The sequence below is a fragment of the Schistocerca americana genome, chromosome 3 (assembly GCF_021461395.2).
Source record: "Schistocerca americana isolate TAMUIC-IGC-003095 chromosome 3, iqSchAmer2.1, whole genome shotgun sequence".
NCBI lineage: Eukaryota > Metazoa > Arthropoda > Insecta > Orthoptera > Acrididae > Schistocerca > Schistocerca americana.
In genome coordinates this window covers 254,146,252-254,171,472 of record NC_060121.1, presented here as the reverse complement: position 1 = coordinate 254,171,472, position 25,221 = coordinate 254,146,252, and the positions used below count along the sequence as shown (strand labels likewise).

The window sequence follows — 25,221 nt, the reverse complement described above, 5'->3', positions numbered from 1 at the left end:
GTGCCTGCTGTTCTCGTTGACGCTGTCAGTGTGGATTGAGCAGACGTGCAGGATGCTTGGCAAACTTATTCTGGAACCGTACCGTCAAATCAACGACGGAAAGAGGGAGCATTATTGGTCTGGGAGAATCCGGGAAATTGCTACTCGTGTGGAACGAAGTGTTTCGGCAGTGCAACGGGTGCAGCGCTGTGACTCAGTGCCAACCACCACAGATGAACTTCGGAACCAGGTGAACGCACCATGGATGGCTATACCACAGGAGGCCATTCGGGCGTTATACGCGTCGATGTCTTCAGGCATGGAACAATTTATCAGGATCCATGGCGGATCCCGTGCCTACTAGAAATGAGACAGATACTGAACCAAGGTGACTGGAATGCTAATCGTTTCTGCACAATATACTAATGTATGTATACGCACTGTGAATATGAACGTCCTGTCTCTAATCGTTCAAGCCGTTCTATTTGTTCATAACATGAATGTAATTTATTCTTTGTTTCATGGCCTCAGTTGTATATTTGTTATGACTGGTATCGATCAATATTTTATCATCTTCACATGTATGTAGTTTCTAACCACGATCGACTCTTGTGTCTAGAATACTGTATTCTGTAGTAGAGTCAGTGAAAGAAGATTCCTACAGCTGTGAGCACTGTTGTCAACTTTCATCTGAACCGAACGACTGCAGACGAAAACAATAGCCGACTATGCCGACTATGAAGCTGCGGCAACACCGAGACGTTGGCGTAAAGACGTATGGAAATCACGTCGCATGGGGGTTCAGGTAGACGCACCAGACACCTTTGCCAAGCCCACTGTAACCGTCAAGGATCTTCTTCCGCCGACTCATTGTTAATACAAGAATGGAATGTAGTTGGGAAATTTTATGTGTGGCATTTTGATGTGTAGTACATTGTGGATAGGATGGGCCACGTATGCGACTACATAGATTTGAAGATCATCGTAACTACGAGGGTGAGTCAAATGACAACGTTAAATATTTTTAAAAGTATTTTTTATTGTGCAGAAGTGGTACAAAGCTGTATCACTTTTCAACATAATCTCCCCAGACGCTCAATGCAAGTCCTCCAGCGCTTACAAAGTGCATAAATTCCTTTAGAAAAAAATTCTTTTGGTAGTTCGCGCAACTACTCGTGCAGCGCGTCGCGTACCTCTTCATCAGGACACAACCTCTTTCCTCCCATTGCGACTTCGAGTGGTGCAAACATATGGAAATCACTTGGGGCAAGGTCTGGTGAGTATGGTGGATGAGGAAGACATTCAAAATGCAGGTCTGTGATTGTTGCAGCTGTTGTACGGGCAGTGTGGGGCCTTGCATTGCCATGTTGCAAAAGGACACCTGCTGACTGCAATCCACGTCGCTTTGATTTGATTGCAGGCTGCAGATGATTTTTTAGGAAATCTGTGTACGATGTCCTGGTGACAGTGGTCCCTCTAGGCATGAAATGATCCAGAATGACGCCTTTTTCGTCCCAAAAGAGAGCCAGCATAATCTTTTCTGCAGATGGTTCTGTTCGAAACTTGTTTGGTTTTGGTGATCAGGAATGACGCCATTCCTTGCTCGCTCTCTTCGTTTCCGGTTGGTGGAAGTGAACCCAGGTTTCATCCCCAGTAACGATTCTTGCAAGGAAGCCATCACCTTCTCATTCAAAGCGCCGAAGAAGTTCCTTCACAAGCATCAACACGTCGTTCTCTCATTTCAGGAGTCTGCTGCCGTGGCAACCATCTTGCAGACACTTTGTGAAACTGGAGCACATCATGCACAATGTGGTGTGCTGACCCATGACTAATCTGTAAACATGCTGCAATGTCATTCAGTGTCACTCGGCGGTTTTTCTTCACTATGGCTTCAACTGCTGCAATGTTCTGTGGAGTCACAACTCGTTGTGCCTGACCTGGACGAGGAGCATCTTCCACTTCCTACTCCATTCGTAGACTTGCTGCTGTGACAAACATGCATCACCGTACTGAACCTTCGTTCGTCCATGAATTTCAATAGGTTTCACACCTACGCTACGCAAAAACCGAATAACAGAACTCTGGTCTTCCCTGGTGCAAGTCGCAAGTAGGGCGACCATCTTTATACTGATACTGCGACGGAACGTGTGCATCTGAACTATGCTGCCACCTACAGGCCATTCTGCACACTGTTTGTAGCACGCTTACCAACTTACAGGATAACGGCGCGAAATTTCGATTTATTATTATAAATTTAAGGTTTTTATTTGACTCGCCCTTGTAGTAATCTAAAGAAATGAATGTTCAACTGAGACGATGAAGTAAAGGATAAATTAAAACATCGACAACGTTGTGGAATCTCTTGTCATGTATGTATCGTTAACAGTAGGCTTCTTTTTCTCTGTCCAGTTATTGTAAAATCCATGTAACTATTTACATTCATAAAATTGGTCTCTTTTCTGGGAGAACACTCATAGGGAAAATAATTCTAGAATTTTGCTTGTTTGCAAATCTGAGAATAGTAATTGCTGTAAGACGCTTTGAGTCCAATGAGGGAATTATGCCAGCAATATATGAATAATTTGCAGCCCTTTCCTCAATCACGCTTCAGTGATGGAACCTACAAGCTGGAAAAACATTAGACATCGCTTTGACACAGCTGAGCGGCGCTCACCCGGAAGGACTGCTTGAGGCCGCCGTTGTCGGCGATGTTCTCGCCCTGCGTCATGCGGCCGTTGACGAAGAGGCCCACCTCGTCCAGCTTGTAGCGCGAGTACTGGTCGATGATGCACTGCGCGCGCTCGCGGAAGGCGCGCACCGTGGCGTTGTTCCACCACTGCATCATGTTGCCGTCCTTGTCGAACTGCCGGCCTGCAACACAGTTACTGCCGTCAGCCCGGCTACCAGGCCCATGGCCGCGCGTACCAAGTACATCCAGGGAGTCAAACAGGTGTCGAATATTCTGTGAGGTGGTAGCACTCAGCGCGACAAGAAAAACAGATTCAATAGAAGTGGGTCCGGAAACCGATACTTTCTGAGGTTTCATCTACATCTGCATCTGCATCTATATCTACATGGATACTCTGCAAATCTTATCTTAGAAGCTAGATTAAGAAAACAGAAACCTACATCTACATCTACATGATTACTTTGCAATTCACATTTAAGTGCTTGGCAGAGGTGTCATCGAACCACAATCATACTATCTCTCTACCATTCCACTCCCGAACAGCGCGCGGGAAAAACGAACACCTAAACCTTTCTGTTCGAGCTCTGATTTCTCTTATTTTATTTTGATGATCATTCCTACCTATGTAGGTTGGGCTCAACAAAATATTTTCGCATTCAGAAGACAAAGTTGGTGACTGAAATTTCGTAAATAGATCTCGCCGCGACGAAAAACGTCTTTGCTTTAATGACTTCCATCCCAACTCGCGTATCATATCTGCCGCACTCTCTCCCCCATTACGTGATAATACAAAACGCGCTGCCCTCTTTTGCACCCTTTCGATGTCCTCCGTCAATCCCACCTGGTAAGGATCCCACACCGCGCAGCAATATTCTAACAGAGGACGAACAAGTGTAGTGTAAGCTGTCTCTTTAGTTGACTTGTTGCATCTTCTAAGTGTACTGCCAATGAAACGCAACCTTTGGCTCGCCTCCCCCACAATATTATCTGTGTGGTCTTTCCAACTGAAGTTGATCGTAATTTTAACACTCAGGTACTTAGTTGAATTGGCAGCCTTGAGAATTTATCGAGTAATCGAATTCCAACGGATTTCTTTTGGAACTCATGTGAATCACCTCACACTTTTCGTTATTTAGCGTCAACTGCCACCTGCCACACCATACAGCAATCTTTTCTAAATCGCTTTGCAACTGATACTGGTCTTCGGATGACCTTACTACAGCATCATCTGCGAACAACCTAAGAGAACTGCTCAGATGGTCACCCAGGTCATTTATATAGGTCAGGAACAGCAGAGGTCCCAGGACGCTTCCCTGGGGAACACCTGATATCACTTCAGTTTTACTCGATGATTTGCCGTCTATTACTACGAATTGCGACCTTCCTGACAGGAAATCACGAATCCAGTCGCACAACTGAGACGATACCCCATAGGCCCGCAGCTTGATTAGAAGTCGCTTGTGAGGAACGGTGTCAAAAGCTTTCCGGAAATCTAGAAATACCGAATCAACTTGAGATCCCCTGTCGATAGCGGTCATTACTTCGTGCGAATAAAGAGCTACCTGCGTTGCACAAGAACGATGTTTTCTGAATCCATGCTGATTATGTATCAATAGATCGTTCCCTTCGAGGTGGTTCATAATGTTTGAATACAGAATATGCTCCAAAACCCTACTGCAAAACGACGTCAATGATATAGGTCTGCAGTTCGATGGATTACTCCTACTACCCTTCTTAAACACTGGTGCGACCTGCGCAATTTTCCAATCTGTAGGTACAGATCTATCAGTGAGCGAGCGATTGTATATGATCGCTAAGTAGGGAGCTATTGTATCAATGTAATCTGAAAGGAACCTAATCGGTATACAATCTGGACCTGAAGACATGCCCCTATCAAACGATTTGAGTTGCTTCGCAACCCCTAAGGTATCTACTTCTAAGAAACTCATGCTAGCATATGTTCGTGTTTCAAATTCTGGAATATTCCATTCGTCTTCCCTGGTGAAGGAATTTCGGAAAACTGCGTTCAAAAACTCCGCTTTAGCGGCACAGTCGTCGGTAACAGTACCATCGGCACTGCGCTGCGAAGGTATTGACTGCGTCTTGCCGCTTGTGTACTTTACACACGTCCAGGATTTCTTCGGGTTTTCTGCCAAATTTCGAGACAATGTTTCGTTGTGGAACCTGTTAAAGGCATCTCGCATTCAATAGAAGTGGGTCTGGAAACCGATACTTTCTGAGGTTTCATCTACATCTGCATCTGCATCTATATCTACATGGATACTCTGCAAATCTTATCTTCTTATCTACGTTTCTAGCATTTGTAGACTCAGAGAAAGCTTTTGACAATGTTGGCTGGAATATTCCGCTTCAAATTCTGAAGGTGGCAGGAGTAAAATACAGGGAGAGAAAGGCTATTTACAATTTGTACAGAAACCAGATGGCAGTTATAAGAGTCGAGGAAGATGAAAGGGAAGCAGTGGTTGGGAAGGGAGTGAGACAGGGTTGTAGCCTATCCCCGATGTTATTCAATCTGTATATTGAGATAGCAGTAAAGGAAACAAAAGAAAAATTCGGAGTAGGTATTAAAATACATGGAGAAGAAATAAAAACTTTAAGGTTCGCCGATGACATTGTAATTCTGTCAGAGACAGCAAAGGACTTGGAAGAGCAGTTGAACGGAATGTACAGTGTCTTGAAAGGAGGATATAAGATGAACATGAACAAAAGCAAAACGAGGATAATGGAATGTAGTCGAGTTAACTCGGGTGATGCTGAGGGGATTAGGAAATGAGACACTTAAAGTAGTAAAGGAGTTTTACTATTTGGGGAGCAAAATAACTGATGATGGTCGAAGTAGAGAGGATATAAAATGTAGACTGGCAATGGCAATGAAAGCGTTTCTGAAGAAGAGAAATTTGTTAACATCGAGTATAGATTTTAAGTGTCAGGATGTCGTTTCTGAAAGTATTTGTATGGAGCGTAGCCTTGTATGGAAGTGAAACGTGGACGATAAATAGATTGGACAAGAAGAGAATAGTAGGTTTCGAAATGTGGTGCTACAGAAGAATGCTGAAGATTAGATGGGTAGGTCACATAACTAATGAGGAGGTATTGAACAGAATTGGGGAGACGAGGAGATTGTGGCACAACTTGACTAGAAGAAGGGATCGGTTGGTAGGACATGTTCTGAGGCATCAAGGGATTACCAGTTTAGTATTGGAGGGTAGCGTGGAGGGTAAAAATCGTAGAGGGAGACCAAGAGATGAGTACACTAAGCAAATTCAGAAGGATGTAGGCTGCAGTACGTACTGGGAGATGAAGAAGCTTGCACAGGATAGAGTAGCATGGAGAGCTGCATCAAACCAGTCTCTGGACTGAAGACCACAACAACAACAACAACTCTGCAAATCACATTTAAGAGCCTGGCAGAGGGTTCATCGAACCACCTTCCCAGTAATTAATTATTATTCCAATCTCGTACAGCGCGCGGAAAAAAAACAACACCTACATCTTTCCGTGCGAGCTCCGATTTCGCATATTTTATTATGATGATCATTTCTCACTATGTAGAACTGCGTTAACAAAATATTTTCACATTCAGAGGAGAAAGTTGGTGATTGAAATTTCCGTTGCAACGAAAAGCATCTTTTTTTTTAATGGTTTCCACCCCAAATCCTGTATCATGCCCGTGATACGGTCTCACTCCTACTTCGCGATAGTACAAAACATGCTGCTCTTCTTTGAACTTTCTCGATGTACTCATTAATCCTATCTGAAATGCATCCCACAGCGCAGCAGTGCTCCAAAATAGGACGGACAGGCGTAGTGTACGCAGTCTCTTTAGTGGATCTGTTGCACCTTCTAAGTGTTCTGCCAATAAAACCTAGTCTTTGTTCGCCTTCCCCACAACATTTTTATGTGTTTTTTTTCTATTCAAGTTCTTAGTTATTGTAATTCCTAGGTATTTTGTTGAATATAGCCTTTTGATTTGACTGATTTATCGTGTAACCGAAGTTTAAAGGATTCCTTTTAGCACTCATGTGGATGACCTCACACTTTTCATTACTTAAGGTCAGTTGCCAATCTTCGAACCATACAGCTATCTTTTTTAAACCGATTTACATTTTTTTTTTCTTCTGATGACTTTACTAGACGACAAAGGACAGCATCATCTGCAATCAACCTAACACGGCTGTTCAGATTATCTCCGAAATCGTTTATACAGATAAGGAACAGCAAAGGGCCTATAATACTACAAGATATCTTGTGGAACGCCAGAAATCACTTCTGTTTTGCTTGATAACTTTCTGTCAATTACTACGAACTGTGACCTCTCTGACAGGAAATCACGAATCCAGTCACATAACTAAATGTGATACGATACACCATAAACACGCAATTTTACTACAAGCCGCTTGTGTGTTACAATACCAAAAGCCTTCTGGAAATCTAGAAATACGAAATCAATCTGAAATCCTCTGTCAATAGCACTCAACACTGCGTGTGAGTAAAGAGCTAGTTGTGTTTCACGAGAACGACGTTTTCTAAATCCGTGTTGACTGTGTGTCAATATACTGTTCGTTTCGAGGTAATTCATAATGTTCCACCACAATATATGTTTCAAAATCCTGCTTCATATCGATGTTAATGACATGGGCCTGTAATTCAGTGGATTACTTCTGCTGCCTTTCTTGAATACTGGTGTAACCTGTGCAACTTTCCAGTCTTTGGGTGCGGATCTTTCGTCGAGCGATCGGTTTTATATATGATTGTTAAGTATGGAGCTATTGCATCAACATACTCTGAAAGGGACCTAACTGGTATACAGTCTGGACCGGAAGACTTGCTTTTGTTAAGTGATTTATTTTGCTTCACTACTCCGAGGATATCTATTTCTACTTTACTCATGTTTCCAGTTGTTCTTGATTCTAATTCTGGAATATTTACTGTATCTTCTTTGGTGAAGAAATTTCGGAAGGCTATGCTTAGTAACTCTGCTTTGGCAGCACTGTTGTCGGTAGTATTTCCATTGCTATCGAGCAGAGAAAGCATTGATTGTATCTTGCCGCTAGCATACTTCACATACGACCAAAATGTCTTTGGATTTTCAGCCAGGTTTCGAGACAAAGTTTCGTTGTGGAAACTATTATAAGCATCTCGCACTGAAGTTCGCGGTAAATTTGGAGCTCCTGTAAAAGACCGCCAATCTCGGTTTCAGCGCTTGCTCATAGAAGATACTAAATCACACGTGGTTGCGGACATCTCTATAGTCGTTGCATTGGCACTCCGTCACTAGGGTCAATCGGATGTTTTGATATCTTTCTGTATCATATTATTTTAGTTATACATTAGTCTGGGCATTAGGTAGTCAGCAGCCAGTTGTGTGGTTCGAGTTCTAGTGTACTGTATTTTCAGTCGAGTCGCTGTGTTACTGTACAGTAATTTTATTCTCAATACTTCGGTATTGCAATGTCCTCCAGAAGTTACGGGACAGAGCCTACTTGGAAGAGCGCCGAGATGCCTACGACTGAGGCTGGACTATAGACATGGCTTACTCGACTCAAAGAGTGTTCCGGCGTAACGACAAACGCCGGCACGAGGTTCAAGAACGATACGGCAGAGAGGGTTGAGAGACGACGTCAGCCAATAGCACGCTAACTAGGACGTCACCACGACAGAAGCGGCATCTACACGAAGAGAATGAAAGCGACGCGACACTTAGCCGCGGCCGTACAAGTGGACCCGGACTAGAAGAGAACACTAGAAGAGCTGTGACTTGTTATCCAATGAACTTGTATGACTAACTTGCATCGACATTGTACGAGGGTAATCCCAAAAGTAAGGTCTCCTATTTTTTTTATAAGTACATAGACCTGTTTATTTCTACAATGGTTTACATCAGATTACAGCTTGAACATTTAGCTATTTTTCGACATAATCACCATTTCTGTCGATGGATTTTTGTAGACGCTATGGTAGTTTTTGTATGCCCATGTCATACCAGCTCGCCGCCGTGCTGTTCAGAAAGTTATGAACCTCTTCTTTCACCTCGTCGTCGGAGCTGAATCGCTGGGACCACAATTAACGCTGACAGGTACTGTGAGACTGAAAAAATTCAAACGGGCAATTCAGAATGGGAGAAGAGGAATGTTGAGCAAGGGCGTACACATTCTCCATGACAACGCTCGCCCACACATCGCTCGACAAACCTTGCTCTCTTTCAACAGTTCTACCCACCATATAGTCCTGACTTGGAGCCCAGTGACTATGATCTGTTCCGTAGGTTAAAAGAACATTTGGCAGGAGAGCGATTCAACTCCGACGACGAGGTGAAAGAAGAGGTTCACTACTTCCTGAACAGCATGGCGGCGAGCTGGTATGACATGGGCATACAAAAACTGCCACAACGTCTACAAAACAGCATCGACAGAAATGGTGATTATGTCGAAAAACAGCTACACCACTGACCATTAAAGTTGCTACACCACGAAGATGACGTGCTACAGATGTGAAATTTAACCGACAGGAAGAAGATGATGTGATACGCAAATGATTAGCTTTTCAGAGCATTCACACAAGGCTGCCGCCGGTGACGACACCTACAACGTGCTGACATGAGGAAAGTTTCAAACCGATTTCTCAAACACAAACAGCAGTTGACCGGCGTTGCCTCGTGAAACGTTGTTGTGATGCCTCGTGTAAGGAGGAGGAATGCGTACAATCACGTTGTAGCCTATCGCGATTGCGGTTTATCGTATCGCGACACTGCTGCTCGCGTTGGTCGAGATCCAATGACTGTTAGCAGAATATGGAATCGGTGGGTTCAGGAGCGTAACACAACGCCGTGCTGATCCCAGCGGCCTCGTATCACTAGCAGTCGAGATGACAGGAATCTTATCCGCATGGCTTTAACGGATCGTGCAGCCACATCCCTGAGTCAACAGATGGGGACGTTTGCAAGACAACAACCATCTGCACGAACAGTTCGACGACGTTTGCAGCAGCCGGTCGCAGTGGTCGAGCGGTTCTAGTCGCTGCAGTCTGGAGCGGAGCGACCTCTACGGTCGCAGGTTCGAATCCTGCCTCGGGCATGGATGTGTGTGATGTCCTTAGGTTAGTTAGGTTTAATTAGTTCTAAGTTATCGGAGACTGATGACCTCAGAAGTTAAGTCGCATAGTGCTCAGAGCCATTTGAACCATTTTTTTGACGTTTGCAACAGCATGGACTATCAGCTCGGAGACCTGCGGTTACCCTTGACGCCGTATCACAGTTAGGAGCGCCTGCGATGGTGTACTCAACGACGAACCTGGGTGCACGAATGGCAAAACGTCATTTTTTTCGGATGAATCCAGGTTCTGTTTACAGCATCATGATGGCCGCATCCGTGTTTGGCGACATCGCGGTGAATGCACATTGGAAGCGTATCACCCGGCGTGATGGTATCGGGTGCCATTTGTTACATGTCTCAGTCACGTCTTGTTCGCATTGACGGCACTTAGAGCAGTGGACGTTACATTTCAGATGTATTACGACCCGTGGCTCTACCCTTCATTCGATCCCTGTGAAACCCTACATTTCAGCAGGATAATTCACGACCGCATGTTGCAGGTCCTGTACGGGCCTTTCTGGATACAGAAAATGTTCGACTGCTGCCCTGGCCAGCACATTCTCCAGATCTGTCACCAACAGAAAACGTCTGGTCAATGGTGGCCGAGCAACTGGCTCGTCACAATACATCAGTCACTACCCTTGATGAACTGTGGTATCGTGTTGAAGCTGCATGGGCAGCTGTACCTGTACACGGCATCCAAGCTCTGTTTGGCTCAATGCTCAAGCGTATCAAGGCCGTTATTACGGCGAGATGTGGTTGTTCTGGGTACTGATTTCTCAGGATCTATGCACCCAAATTGTGTGAAAATGTAATCACATGTCAGTTCTAATAAAATATATTTGTCCAATGAATACCCGTTTATCATCTGCATTTCTTCTTGGTGTAGCAATTTTAATGGCCAATAGTGTAAATGTTTAAGCTGTAAACTGATGTAAACCATTGTAGAAATAAACAGGTCAATGTACTTACAAAAAAATAGGAGACCTTACTTTTGGGACTACCCTCGTATAAAGCGAAGGACATCGGTTATTTGTATGTCACCAATTGCTTGCGATCCATCATGTAAAAACTAAAGTTAATTATTGAGAATTTAATTACTGTAATAAACTTCATTAATATGATTTACCTGTATGTCCTCTAGCTATCCGATAAAACAGCTTCCTAGGCACAGTATAAGAGCCGAATAGGCAGGATCCCACAAGGAGTTATGCTAGGCATCCACCCTACGTTACACAAGTATAATGACAGAACATAAAAATGCGACAGCATCAAGGTCATTTTATTTACAAGTGAGGTGACAATTAGTTCGTCATTGTAAAAGTGAATGATAACAAATTCAGACCAAATGAAACACACATGTCACATTGAAGACTGCCCAGACAACTGCATCAATACACAATGTAACCCTCTCTGGCGGCAACACAGACATATATTCTCGCATGCAAACGGTCATAATGCTTCTTGCAGGCCTTGGAGAACGAGTAAGTTCTCACTTCATCGTGTCCCATATGTGTGTCGAGAGATCTGGTGATCTTGCTGGTCTGGCAGCTATTGTGCACGAAGAAGAGCACGATGAGTCTCAGCATCGGTATGTGGACGTGTATTTTCCTGTTAAAAAGTATATCACGGTCATGTCGAAGAAATAGCAGTAACACGGGATAACAGCCTGTGCAGTAAAGCTGACATCGGTTACTTTACGCTTCAGAAACACCAAATCTGATATCGAGTTGTAAATGGTAGCCCCAACGCCAAGAAGTCGAATCCAAATCCTTCCATCGGATTGCCACAGGGTATAGCTTGATTCATGACTCCAGATCACTCGTTCCCAATCACTCACTATCCAGTGACGTCGCTCTTTATACCTCCTCAAACATCACTTAACACTGAATACAGAAATGTATTGCTTATGAGGAGCTGCCCCACCAGTGAACATACTTTTTAACTCCATATGGACAGTAATTGTGCTAGCTGGACTGCTGGTACGCTTTGGAAGTTACGAAATATTCCTTCGGCTGATTTCATGCCACTTTTTACAACCATCCTTTGCAATGCTCAATGGTTTCTGTGCGTCAGTACTTGTCGTCTACCTGCTATCTGGTCTTGGTTTAGGTGTGGTAGTTCCTCCGATTTTACACTTCGCTGTCACATAACCAACAGTCGACTTGTGCAGCTTTAGAAAGGTTGAGATTTTCTTGATAGTTCTGTTACACAGGTGACATCCAATGACTGGTCCACGTTCGAATTCACTGAGATCTCCTGACTAACCTTTTGTGGAAATGAACAGCAGGATTCCAACACATTTCCATGAGGAACTTTTGGATTTACATCTATATTGATCCACCACACTCTTTGGTGCCACATGCTTACGTTAAATGTTGACTGTGGCTTCCGGCAGTACGTCTATTAATAAAGATTTCACGTTGAAGCATAATCCATGTACACTGCCTTGTAACTTTTTTGTTTGCCGCATTGTGTTGAACAAAAGCTTCGAAGGAATGTACAAAGGTATTTCTAGTTCCTATTCCTCAATTCATGAAATTACTCTTCATGATAGTGTTTTGCACAAAAAATGTTCAAATGTGTGTGAATTCCTAAGGGACCAAACTGCTGAGGTCATTGGTCTGTAGAGTTACACCCTACTTAAACGAATTTATGCTAAGAACAACACACACAACCTTGCCCGAGGGAGGACTTGAACCTCTGTTGGGAGAGGCCGTGCAATCCGTGCAATGACGCCTAAGACCACGTGGCCATTCCGCGCGGCGGTGTTGCTCCTCCTTACAAAGTATCCTTTATGTGTGCTGGCGTAAGCTGTCGCCAGCACAGCACATCGGTCGGCAAAGATGAAGCGAAGATCGATTAGTAAGCGCTGGATCAAGCGCGCCTATCACAAGAGAGGCCAGAGATACACCCACAAGCAACGTACCGCCAACGCCCTCTCTACAGCATGTATTTAGGCCGCCGCTGCTCACCAGAGAGCCTCACTCACTCACTCGCGCACACACTCAGTCATACTATTTGGCGTCTGGCAGTTTACTTGTGGAGCGGGTTTAGTTCATCACAGGCTATGGCAGTACACAGCGACCAGATTAGTGACTACAGTGGGACTAGTTTACCTCAACCAGAATTGTATTTTACATCAGTCTGCAAGAGAACCACTTCTAATGAGCTTGTGCCACAACACATGGACTCTATTCAAATTAATTAAAGTTTCCAGTTCATGTAAATAAAGAACTGTATTAATTCACATGTGCATTTGTGTTGCAGAGAGAGGATACCAGGATAACAGCCACCCATAACATTATCCTCTCCCTTGCTTCTTTGTGGTACAAGGCTCTACATTAGGTCTCATGGTGGTAGTTTCATGAACTTGTACCTCTTTGAGTGGCCATCTTGGCTATGTCATTGACTGTTTCAATACATTTAATTTCCGCTTATCGGTAGAGCGGCCTAAATTTTAACCTTCATCTAAAGATATTTGTTTCCTTTGGTTGCTTTTATTATATCGTATTTCTGTACTGAATACTGCAATGAGGATGGTTGTTACAGCCGTATAATAGCTGGGAGGAGGTAACAGGAGGTATCCAACCCAGCTTCAGCAGAGAAATGACGAAGATCCCAAAACAGATGTCAGGAGACAGATTTGGGTCCACGGTTGGTGTACGCTGGAGACTTCACTTAATTTACACTGCTAAGTTAAAGAAGTAGCAACACACACACACACACACACACACACACACACACACACACACACACACACACATATATATATATATATATATATATATATATATATATATATATATATACTGATGAGCCTAAACAATATGACCATCTGCTTTCACAACGTGTTGGTCCACATTCGGAAAGAAATATTGCAGCGATTCCGTGTGTCATGGATTCGATAAGATTATGGTAAGTTTCCGGGCGTATGTGGCACGAGATATCTAAGTGCAGTTTCTGGAAATCCCATAAATTAAGGGCCGGTAGTTCGTGGACGCGAAACTGTCGCCCGATAGCATCCTAGATGTGTTCATCATTCAGGCGAATTCGGTAGCCAAGACATCAATGTGAGTTCACCATAATCCTCGTCAAAACATTATCTCAGGATTATGGTCTTGTAAGATGAACCATTATCTTGCTGCGGGATGCAGCCACCTCGGGCAAGAGAGCAAGCATGAAGGATGAAGAGGGTCTGCAACAGTATTCACATAGTCCACTGACTGCTGTCTTGGTGCCTTGGATTACTACCATAGGACCCATGGAGGCCTAGGTGAACGTCTCCAACAGCATTGTAATGACCCCACCAGCCGACATCCATGGTGCGATGCATGTCGCACGCTCGTTCGCTTGGCTGACACTGCACCCGGACACGACCATCAACCTGGTGTATCGAGAATCGTGATTCATCTGACCTGGTGAGAAGTTTCGATTGATCCATGGTCCAATTTCGATGATCACGTTCCCACTGCAATCGTAATTCACGATTTCACTGTGTGAACATGGGAGGACGTACAGCTTGCCTGCTACGAATCGCCATGCCCAACAATGTGCAATGAACAATGCTCCAAACACTAATGCCCGCACCGGCGATGTCCTCTGTCGTGAGACCTGTTCTGCTTTACAGATCTGGCAACGCTCCGTCCTCCATATTGTGTGAACGGACGTGGGCGCCCCACGCGACCATTTCCCATAGAGGCTCACTATAGTTGCATGCAAACAGCCGAGTAACTTCCGCGTTCCTAGATGCTCGTTCCAAGGCTCTCGGCCTTCCTTTGTTTAAAGAAGCTAATGCCAGTGGATTTCCCCATTTGCGTCTCTCACCATCGCTACGATGATTCCCCATTCGTTCCTTCGCCACTTGCATACATCCCTTACCGCGTCACGCGTCCCATGCCTCTAAGCAGAATTCAGCCTCGCAGCGGGCAGTGGTCATAGTGTTTTCGGCTGTCATTGCAGTCCGCCTTAGCACTTCTTGTCCGCTGTTCTTTGCGCCACAAACGCGCTACTCAGTTGACGACCTACCCTTGTCGTCGAACCCGTGCGTGATCTCGTGGCCGATGACAACTCCGATGCCGCCGTAGTTGAGCGACTTCGGGAAGTGCTGGCTGTAGAACAATGGCTGCAAGATGCCCGCCGGGAACACTGAAACACAGAAAATACTTCCTTGAGAAGCGCTCTCAGTCTAGGATTGCAGCGCAGGTCGCTATCTGAAACATCGCGGAAAACTTGTATCGAATTCCTACCACACACTTTTAGCTGTTGTACAAGTGATGTAGATTGTATCATTTAACGTATGAACAAATGAGCCGAAGAAGTCCGTTTGCGTGTTAGGAGGAAAACAAAACCGACTCATATTTTTAACTCTCTAATTAATATTGGTGTTACTTACGTATGTAATTAAAAGCTCTTTCATATGACGACTAGCAGGTTCGCTCCACAGATTTTATCTGCTCAGTCAGATATAAAGTACTTTATGAATGGTGAATTATTTCTTCCATACCCGTAGCTCACGTATCAAGGTCTATCTCTGGATGTACAGGGATCTCGTAAACAAGTCTCCTTATGAAGCTTCACAACTAATCGTCTAAAGCAGTCAAATCCCATAATGTTAGTGAGGAATCAGGTTTTACCTGAATAACGCGTCGAGATGTTGTCGAACGGAGACCTTAAAATGGGCTGCCGCGCCATCGTGTTGCAAGCACTTCACTTCGAAAATGTTTCATGGCACATATATTTCTTGCAGAAAAATCAGGTATTTACACGGATGAGCAAAAGAAACTGGTACACCTGCCTAATATAGTGTAGGGCCCCCGTGAACACGCAGTAGTACCGTAACACGACGTGGTCTGGACTCGACTAATATCTGCTGAAGTAGTGTTGGAGACAACTGACACCATGAATCCTGCAGGGATGTCCATTAATCCGTAAGAGTACGAGTGGATGGAGATCTCCTCTGAACAGCACGATGCAAAGCATTCCAGACATGCTCAATAATGTTCATGTCTGGGGAGTTTAGTGGCCAGCTGAACTGTTTAAAACTCAGAAGAGTGTTCCTCGAGCAACTCTGTAGCAATTTTTGACGTGTGGGGTGTCGCATTGTACTGCCGGAATTGCCCAATTTCGTCGGAATGCACAATGGACATGAATGGATGCAGCTGATCTAACAGGATGTTTACGTACGTGTCACCAGTCACTCGTATCTAAACGCATCAGGGGTCCCATACCACTCCAACTGAGTATGCTTCACACCTTTAGGGAGCCTCCACCAGATTGTACAGTCTCCTGCTGATGTGCAGCGTCCATGGATTCTTGAGGTTGTCTCCATACCCAAACATGTCCATCCACTAAATATAATTTGAAACGAGACTCGTCCGACCAGGCAACATGTTTCCAGTCATCAGCAGTCCAATGTCGGTGTCGACGGGGTCAGGCGAGGCGTAAAGCTTTGAATCATACTGTCATCAAGTGTACTCGAGTGGGCCTTCGGCTCCGAAAGCCCATATCGGTGATGTTTCGTTGAATGGTTCGCACGCTGATATTTGTTGATGCCCCCGCATTGAAATCTGCAGCATATTGCGGAGGGGTTGCACTTCCGTCACGTTGAACGATTCTCTTCAGCTGTCGTTGGTGCCGTTCTTGCAGGACCTTTTTCCGGCCGCAGCGATGTCGGAGATTTGACGTTTTACCGGATTCCTGATATTCACGGTACACTCGTGAAATGGTCGTATGGGAAGATATCCACTTCATCGCTACCTCGGAGATACAGTGTCCCATTTTTCGTGCGCCGACTATAACACCAGGTTCAAACTCACTAACATCTTGATAAACTACCATTGTAGAAGCAGTAGCCGATCTAACAACTGAGCCAGACACTTGTTGTCTTTTATAGGCATTCAAATGGCTCTGAGCACTATGGGACAACTTCTGAGGTCATCAGTCCCCTGGAACTTAGAACTACCTAAACCTAACTAACCTAAGGACATCACACACATCCACGCCCGAGGCAGGATTCGTACGTGCGACCGTAGCGGTCGCGCGGTTCCAGACTGTAGCGCCTAGAACGACTCTGCCACTCCGGCCGGCTTTTAGAGGCATTGCCGACCTCAGCGCCGTATTCTGCCTGTTTACATATTTTTGTATTTGAATAGGTATGCCTATACTAGTTTCTTTGGTGCTTCAGTGTATGATACGTTAGGAGAGGTGTAAGGTGAAACTGCCTGGCAGATTAGAACTGTGTGTCGGACCGAGACTCGAACTCGGGACCTTTCCCTTCCGCGGGCAAGTGCTCTACCATGTGAGGTACCCAAGCACGACTCACGCCCCGTCCTCACAGCTCCACTTCTGCCAGTACCTCGTCTCCTGCCTTCCAAACTTTACAGAAGCTCTCCTGCGAACCTAGCAGAACTAGCACTCCTGAAAGAAAGGATATTGCGGAGACATGGCTTAGCCACACCTTGGGGGATATTTCCAGAATGAGATTTTAACTCTGCAGCGGAGTGTGCGCTGATATGAAACTTGTAAGGTGTCTGTTCCACTCAAACCAGCATCAAGGATGTCTCCTTATAAACAGAGGACGTTATGTGACGTCAATGTGAGTGTATCATGTAAATATTCAATGGGGTTAGCATGTCGTGCAGAAAAACAACGTCAGAAACAACAGTATTACGGCGAGAGTTGAAAAGTGAGTCGATTTGTTTGTGACAATGTGTATTGGTGTGGTTGTAATACTGCTCTCCGTACGACTGATCTGGGATCACGGTGCATTATTTCATCTCAGTAATGTCTGACACGTTACAAACTACATCCCAAAAAGAGCTTTGTCACAGGTGCTTCCCAGCTGATGGAGATTACCAGGAAGAAGGAAAGAGTGCCACTTACCTATATTGGCCGCATCTCGTGGTCGTGCGGTAGCGTTCTCGCTTCCCACGCCCGGGTTCCCGGGTTCGATTCCCGGCGGGGTCAGGAATTTTCTCTGCCTCGTGATGGCTGGGTGTTGTGTGCTGTCCTTAGGTTAGTTAGGTTTAAGTAGTTCTAAGTTCTAGGGGACTGATGACCATAGATGTTAAGTCCCATAGTGCTCAGAGCCATTTGAACCATTTGAACTTACCTATATCGTTCTTGTTGGGGTTGTAGAAGGCGTTGACGACGGCGGGCTCAGTGGACCACTTGTCCTTGTTGACGGGCTGGCGCAGCTTCTGCAGGTTGTGGTAGGCGTCGTACCGCAGCACGTTCAGGATGTTCACCAGGAACTGGTCCTCCGTCACGTTCAGCTGCAGAAAGACATTGCTGTGCACTTAAAGTAAAATACGGCTTCAGTCTGGAGGGCAGAATGGCCTGTTCGATTTCCGACCCCCTAAACAGCGCAGCCAATATCAGCCAAATAAGTGGCGATCAGGTACTGGGGTATAGAGGAGCCCAGTACCTGGGAGGGCATTTCCGAGATTAGAGCACGGTCCGATTCCACCTGTCTACTTTGAACCATGATGTCATATTTCAAGTAAACAGCATAGTTTTATGTAAGTTTCTAAGACAACCGCAGACAATATTTAATGACAGGCTGATCACATCCTTGGAAGTGGCGAACACAAGTTAAATCATTACGATCGAAAACAAACATAAGAAACACCTGAAACATGCCAGTCAGCTAATGAAACGAAACTAACGTGATAACATTGTGAAAAATGGGATTTGGGGTGGGTGCAAACTGAAAAAAAGACAGTGAAACTAAGATCATATCAAAGTGATCAAAACATCTAAAAAATCGCGCACAATAATTCCCTTAGAATAAATCAAAAGAAAAAAATACAGAAAACTCAAAATTGGAATCGAATATTTCGATTAATCAAACGAAAATATCGATACCAGACATTCCACCATAAAACAAGATACTCGAAAACTGGCGCATCTCAAAGTGTCCAGAAAGGACAAAGAAAATTCAAAATCACACAACTGGAATCAAATATTTCGCTTTACCTGTACATCTATCTAGCTAAAACGCACACACTGATAGACCTATATTCCTTCCACCAAATGAAACTAAACAAAGCCATACTTGAAAACCCTGTTTTCAAAGAGAATTCCATTCAAGAACAAACTACAATCTCACAATAAATAAAGGCGATTACACTTATGGACTACAGACAACTCCAAATTAATCAAGGTTGGCCACAAAACATGCACATACATAGTGTGTAACCATTCACAAGCATACACACACACACACTATTCCATCTATCTATCTATCGCTTGAGTCTTGTCCCGCAGTTACGCAGGGTCAGCCATCGTTAATCGGATGTGGCATGGTAATGGTGAAGGGATGGCCAGATGCCCTTCCTGCTGCCACCCCATATCCCCAGGACGGAATTAGTGTACCCAAACTGTCCGCATCAAGTGTAATCCATGGAATAGTGTGAAAGTGTTCAGATGTCTGCGAGCCGTGGAACTGAGGCGGAATATGGGGACCAGCCCGGCAGTCACGCAGCGGGATGTGGAAAACCACCTAAAAACAACATCCAGGCTGGCCGGCAAATCGGCCCTCGTCGTTAATCCGCCGGGCGGATTCGAACCGGGGCCGGCGCGCCTACCCGAGTCCAGGAAGCAGCGCATTAGCGCTCCTTTTTTTTTTTTTTTTTTTTTTTTATGTTGGACGCTACCCCCTTTTTGGACCACTTTTTTCCCTTAAAAAGCCCATTAGGAAAATGGAACTAAAAAAATAAATAAATAAAAAAATAAGAAAATAAAAAAGAAACCTAAGTGCCACCGCCACTTGTCACCCTATAACAAAAAAAATCTGATCCACTTCAGGCGTTGGCTCCTGAGTAAGCCCACCCCAGAGAGCTGCCTATAGACCAGGGGAAGTATGGGAATCAAGGTTAGGGCTATTCGTTGCCACTTTTTCTTATTTTTTTATATGATTACATTTAGGGAGCGTGTACAAATGAAAATTCTAGTAACTAAGTGTTACAAGTAAGTGTTACAACAACAAAGGTGGCATAAAAGAGTAATCAAAAAAAATAAAAATATAAACCACTGATGTAATTCTAACTAAAAGGTTCTTCAATAATGTAACTGGTTCCACTTGGAGCCTTGCCATCGTTATCTGAAATCTCCAATAGCGCCTTTGAAGGGCATCTGCAACGGAGGCACTCTGCTTCGCTAGTGCCTCAAGGAAAACAGTAGCCTTGCAGCAGCTTGTCTCTTCCTTTGGTCATGGCTGACAAGGCAGAACGTTGAGCCGTTAGTGTGATGCGGCACAGCACATTAACCACAGCCTGGCACTCCCCAGCTGAGTGGGGGGTTAACGAAAACGCTGCGTAAATAATTTGCGAAGAGCGTACGGTATTTCGGTGTGCGTTCGAGGGCATTGTGAGCATTTTGTAGGAACCACCAGTAATCAATCTGCTCTTTCTCTCCGTCGCTAAAGATGTAGGCGACGGTAAGTCCCTTGAACCATGTAAGCGCATGATATTTTGCAGCCGGAAAGTAAGTTTCATCGGGACAGAGTAGGGTCTGCGGGTCAATCATATCAGGTGTAACCCGGAGGTAACAAGCCAGTATCTTCTGCGTTAGTCGCCAAACTCCGGACGATGATGCGTAAGTAAAACGATGTTCATCAGTATCCAAAAGGTGACAATCTGGGCAATAAGGGGAGTCTGCCAGTCCGATAGTGTGAAGTCGCTGGCGTGTGGCATATTTTTTGTTGGCGATCTGATACCACTTCGAACGCACCGTGGATGACAGAAAGTGGTGGTGTATCGTTTTCCACACTCTTGGCCAGTGAACCGTAGGGTACTTGTTTTCCACCACGTTATGGTGAACAGCCCGCAGAAGGTTGGTATAAAAATCTTTCGCCTTCGGTGGACGCGTGGCGGAGAGGTTCAAGCTGACATAGCTGTAATCAAGAATGAAGGTCGACACATGGGAGAGCTGTGGTGCGACGTGCGCAACCGACACCGGCGGGACGTTAGAGGCTGGCATCAGAACCTGTAGTAAACGACCCGTGAGAGAGGTATATTGACTTTTCCATCGTTTCCTCATGTTGCTCATGTAAAGGGCAGCTGCTCTCGCCCTGACGTTGACCAATCCCAGCCCTCCTTTGTGCACTGGGAGGGTAAGAGTGTCGTATCGTACTTTAAAGATATTACCTGCGGAAACGTAGTAACTGAAGGCCGCCTGAAGCCGGCGAGCTATCTGCAGCGGTAGTGGGAGGACCTGTGCCACGTGGTTGAGTTTGGAAGCTACGTGGAGGTTCAAGTATTCAACACGTTGTATCTGATTCAAGTCCCGGAGCAGGTTCTGTCGCACCATTGCGCGTATGACCTGTAATAACCGTCGGTAGTTTGCTGCAGCTGTTTGACGTACATCTTTCTTGAATGTGATGCCCAAATATCGCAGATCAGAAACTGGTGGGAGGGGAGCGAGGGCTTCCGGTCCGAGACCACGCCCAATGTCCAACGCCGCCGACTTGTTGATGTTCAGAAGACTGCCTGCGGCCTGTCCGTATCGCTCAATCCAGGTTAGTACGCTTTGAACTTCGTCATTGGAACGAACCAGCAGTAGCAGGTCGTCAGCGTATGTCCTATATCGAAAGGTGACGTCCCGCAGCGTGATACCAGATAGGCGGTGGTTAAGGCCCCCTAGGAGTGGCTCGAGTGCGACTGCATAAAGGTAGGTAGAAAGGGGACAACCCTGTCGTAGAGACCTCTTAATGGGTACTGGTCCTACCGTCCTTCCATTGACCTGGACGTGTGAGCTGGCTGCGGTCCAAAGACGCCGTAGGGTGTCGATGAGGCCCGGGGGGAATCCCATACAGTCCATCACTCGTAGGAGGAAGTTTTGGTGCACTCTATCAAAGGCGCGGTTGAAATCGACGGAGACGATCGCCGCTCTCAGACGGCACGCAGAAGCGATCGCTATTAAGTCCCTGCAGTCACCGGTGGCCGTGTGTATGTTGGCTTCTCCCCCTTGCGACGTCTGTTCTGGAGCGAGGATCATCGGCAAAGTCGTCTTAATATGGCTCGCCATAATCCTGGTGAAAATCTTGTAATCGGCGTTCAACATTGTAAGCGGCCGATAGTCGTTAATCGATAGCCCTCCACCTGGCTTGTGTACTGGTATGAGGAGACCTTCTACAAACGCTGGCGGCACAACACAGTCTGGAGACATAAGTTCGCGGAACATTATAACCCAGCGAGGCATCATGAGGTCACGGAAAGTCCGGTAGAATTCGATGGGCAATCCATCAGGTCCAGGAGATTTATTGGCCGCACCTTTGTCCACGGCGTCTTCGACTTCTTCGAGTGAGATTTCCTCTGTTAGTGCATTCACGGTAGCCTCGTCGATAGTACGTGTTATCTGTTGTAACACTTCAGTAGTGGCCTCGTCAATGACGGTTCTTTCCTTGTAAAGATGACGAAAATGATCCTCCACCGCCTTTACTATGGTTGCTTGGGTCGTACATAAGCGACCGTCGTGTGTCCTGAGTTGTGTGATTAAATGTTGACGGTGTCGGCGCTTATCTGCCACAACGTGGTGCATAGTGGGTTCCTCTGCAACCGTTCGGTCGTGTCGTCGCGAGCGGACTACTGCACCTTCTAGTCGACGCTTCGTCAATGATAGTATGTGAGCCTTGATTCTGCTTTGGTCATGTTGTCTCTCCGGGGAAGGGGGTAAGGCGTCGAGGTCCCTGAGTGCCGCGTAGTAAAAATCGAGGGTCTGTCGATGCCACGCAGTCACGTCCTTGCCATATCGCATAAGTTTCCTACGGATTGCTGGTTTGGCACAGAGGAGCCACCACTCCAGGGTCGAGGTGTATCGTGGGTGGCGGCGTTCACAGTCAGTCCACGTTGCTGCAACTTGCCGACGGCAATCCAGGTCCTGGAGATGAGTTATGTTGAGCTTCCAAAAGCCATTGCTGCGCCAGACTTGTTGGGGGCGTAGGTGTATAGTGCAGATATAGGCACTGTGATCGGAATAGGCTTGAGGCCATAATTCGGCGTCCACCACACCTTGTGTGAGATCTTGTGACACATATATGCGGTCAAGTCGGCTGGCTGAATGACTGGTTAGATGAGTGTGGCCAGAGCGGTTACCGTGGACTTTTTCCCACGTGTCGCAAAAGTGAAGTTCTTGGATCATCGCACCCAGTTCCGGACAAGGCATGTAATGTGGGATTTGGTCCTTGGGATGAAGTACGCAATTAAAATCGCCGGCGAAGACGCTGTGGTCGTATCGTCCAAGGAAAAGGGGAGCGACATCTGTGGAGTAGAATCTGGCGCGGTCGTGACGTCTTGTGGTACCCGACGGCGCGTAAACATTAATGAATCGGGTGTTGAGTGCCGTACGCTCTCGGCTACCCTGGCAGGTCAAGCACACGCACACACACACACACACACACACACACACACACACACACACACACACACTCTCTCTGAGGTGACAAAAGTCAAGGGATGATTTCTAATATCGTGTCGGATCTCCTTTTGCCCGGAGTAGTTCTGCAACTCGACGTGGCATGGACTCAACAAGTCTTTGAAAATCCCGTGCAGACATACGCACCCATTCTGCCTCTACAGCCGTCCATAATTGCGAGAGTGTTGGTGCTGCAAAACGTCGTGCACGAACTGGCGTCTTGATCATGTCCCATAAACGTTCGAAGGGATTCATGTCAGGATGGTCAGATTTTTCGCTCGTATTGTCCAGAATGTTCTTTAACGAATTACGAACAACTGTGGCCCGATGATATGGCATTGTCGTTAGGGAATATGAAGTCCATAAATAGCTGCAAATGGTCTTCAACTTTAAAAAAAAAAACTGAAACATGGACGTGAAAATGGTAACAGATGTGCAACTGAGTGAAAAAAACTGTCACCACAGCGTAATTATAATAATGATGCTTCATCTTTATGTAAGTACAGATATATTTCCGACAAATGCTGCCTTACCACTTACAATTCTTCCACTTGTATCTGTTTAATCACCAGTAAATAATTTTCTTTGTATTCAAACAATGATCTCCACCATTATAAACATGTACATGAGTCTATAAACACCTGAGGATGGTCACCGGTCGTGTAACGAATAAATAATCTTTTATTGTGACTAGTACCGGAAATTTTTCTACACCCTAGGCCATAATAATGCCTAACTTACCTTTTGAACTCCTCTTGTATTTTCGTTTAGCTGTTGCCTAACCCTATTTGACCCCGTGGCGAGGATTTATAGGTGCTGTGTACAAGCATGACACCTTCTAACAGAAACCACTTTTTGTGGTACAGGGTTCTCTTCCTGCCACCTATTTATGTCGCTGCCAAGGTCTCTGAGGTCGAAGTAGAGTGTGGTTGTGAAGTTATCTGGACACGTTTAACAGGGCTAGGAGAAATATAATTGTTGCGTGTTATTACCGGCCACCAGGTTCCACCGTGACAGCTCTCAAATAATTCAAAGGGAGTCTACATTCTGTATCGCAGAAGTACCCGGATCATGCTATATTAGTCGGAGGCGACTTCAACCTACCTAGTATAGACTGGGATGTCTATGGATTCATTACAGGTGGTACAGACAAGCCGTCGTGTGACTTGCTTTTGTACACATTATCCGAAAACTGTCTTGAGCAACTAAATCGACAGCCAACGCGTAATGGAAATATTTTAGATCTGTTAGCCACGAGCAGACCAGACCTCATCGACGGTGTCAGTGTTGAGATAGGGATTAGCGATCATGATGTTGTCATTACGACTATGGTTACGAAAGTTAAAAAGTCGGTCAAGAAGGCTAGGAGAGTATTCTTACTAGAAAGAGCAGATAAGCAGTTGTTAGCATCCCACTTAGTAAATGAATCGACTTCATTTACTTCCGGTACGATGGACGTGGAAGAATTATGGGCAAATTTTAAACACATTGTAAATCACGCATTGGACAAGTATGTGCCGAAAAAGTGGGTTACGGACTGAAAAGACCCACAGTGGTATAACAGCGCAATTCGGAGAATGCTCAGGAAGCAAAGGCAGTTGCATTCGCGGTACAAGAAAGATCGGGAGAATGAGGACAGGAAAAAGTTAGTACAGATTCGTGCTGCAGTAAAAAGAGCGATGCGCGAAGCATTCAACCACCACCACCGTCATACCTTAGCAAAAGATCTTGCTGAAAACCCAAGGAAATTCTGGTCTTACGTAAAATCGGTAAGCGGGTCGAAGGCTTCACTCACTGATCAGGCTGGCCTGGCAACGGAAGACAGCAAAACGAAAGCTGAAAATTTAAAATTAGCATTTGAGAAATCTTTCACGCAGGAGGATCGTACAAACATACCATCGTTTGAGTCTCGTACAGATTCCCGTATGGAGGACAAAGTGATAGACATCCCTGGGGTTGTGAAGCAGCTGAATGGGTTGAAAATAAATAAATCGCCAGATCCTGATGTGATTCCAATTCGGTTTT

At 45.4% G+C, this 25,221-nt stretch overlaps 1 protein-coding gene across 1 annotated transcript in view; it reads right to left on the bottom strand.

Moving 5' to 3' along the window:
• LOC124606813 (neprilysin-1-like) overlaps window positions 1-25,221 on the bottom strand; it is a 535,942-nt gene that overhangs the window by 15,102 nt on the left and 495,619 nt on the right. Inside the window, exons 10-12 of the mRNA XM_047138881.1 lie at window positions 17,894-18,056; window positions 14,809-14,928; window positions 2,654-2,850 (exon numbers count right to left, since the gene is read on the bottom strand). Of these exons, the coding sequence (XP_046994837.1) occupies window positions 2,654-2,850; window positions 14,809-14,928; window positions 17,894-18,056 (480 nt within the window). The remainder of the gene's footprint in view (window positions 1-2,653; window positions 2,851-14,808; window positions 14,929-17,893; window positions 18,057-25,221) is intronic.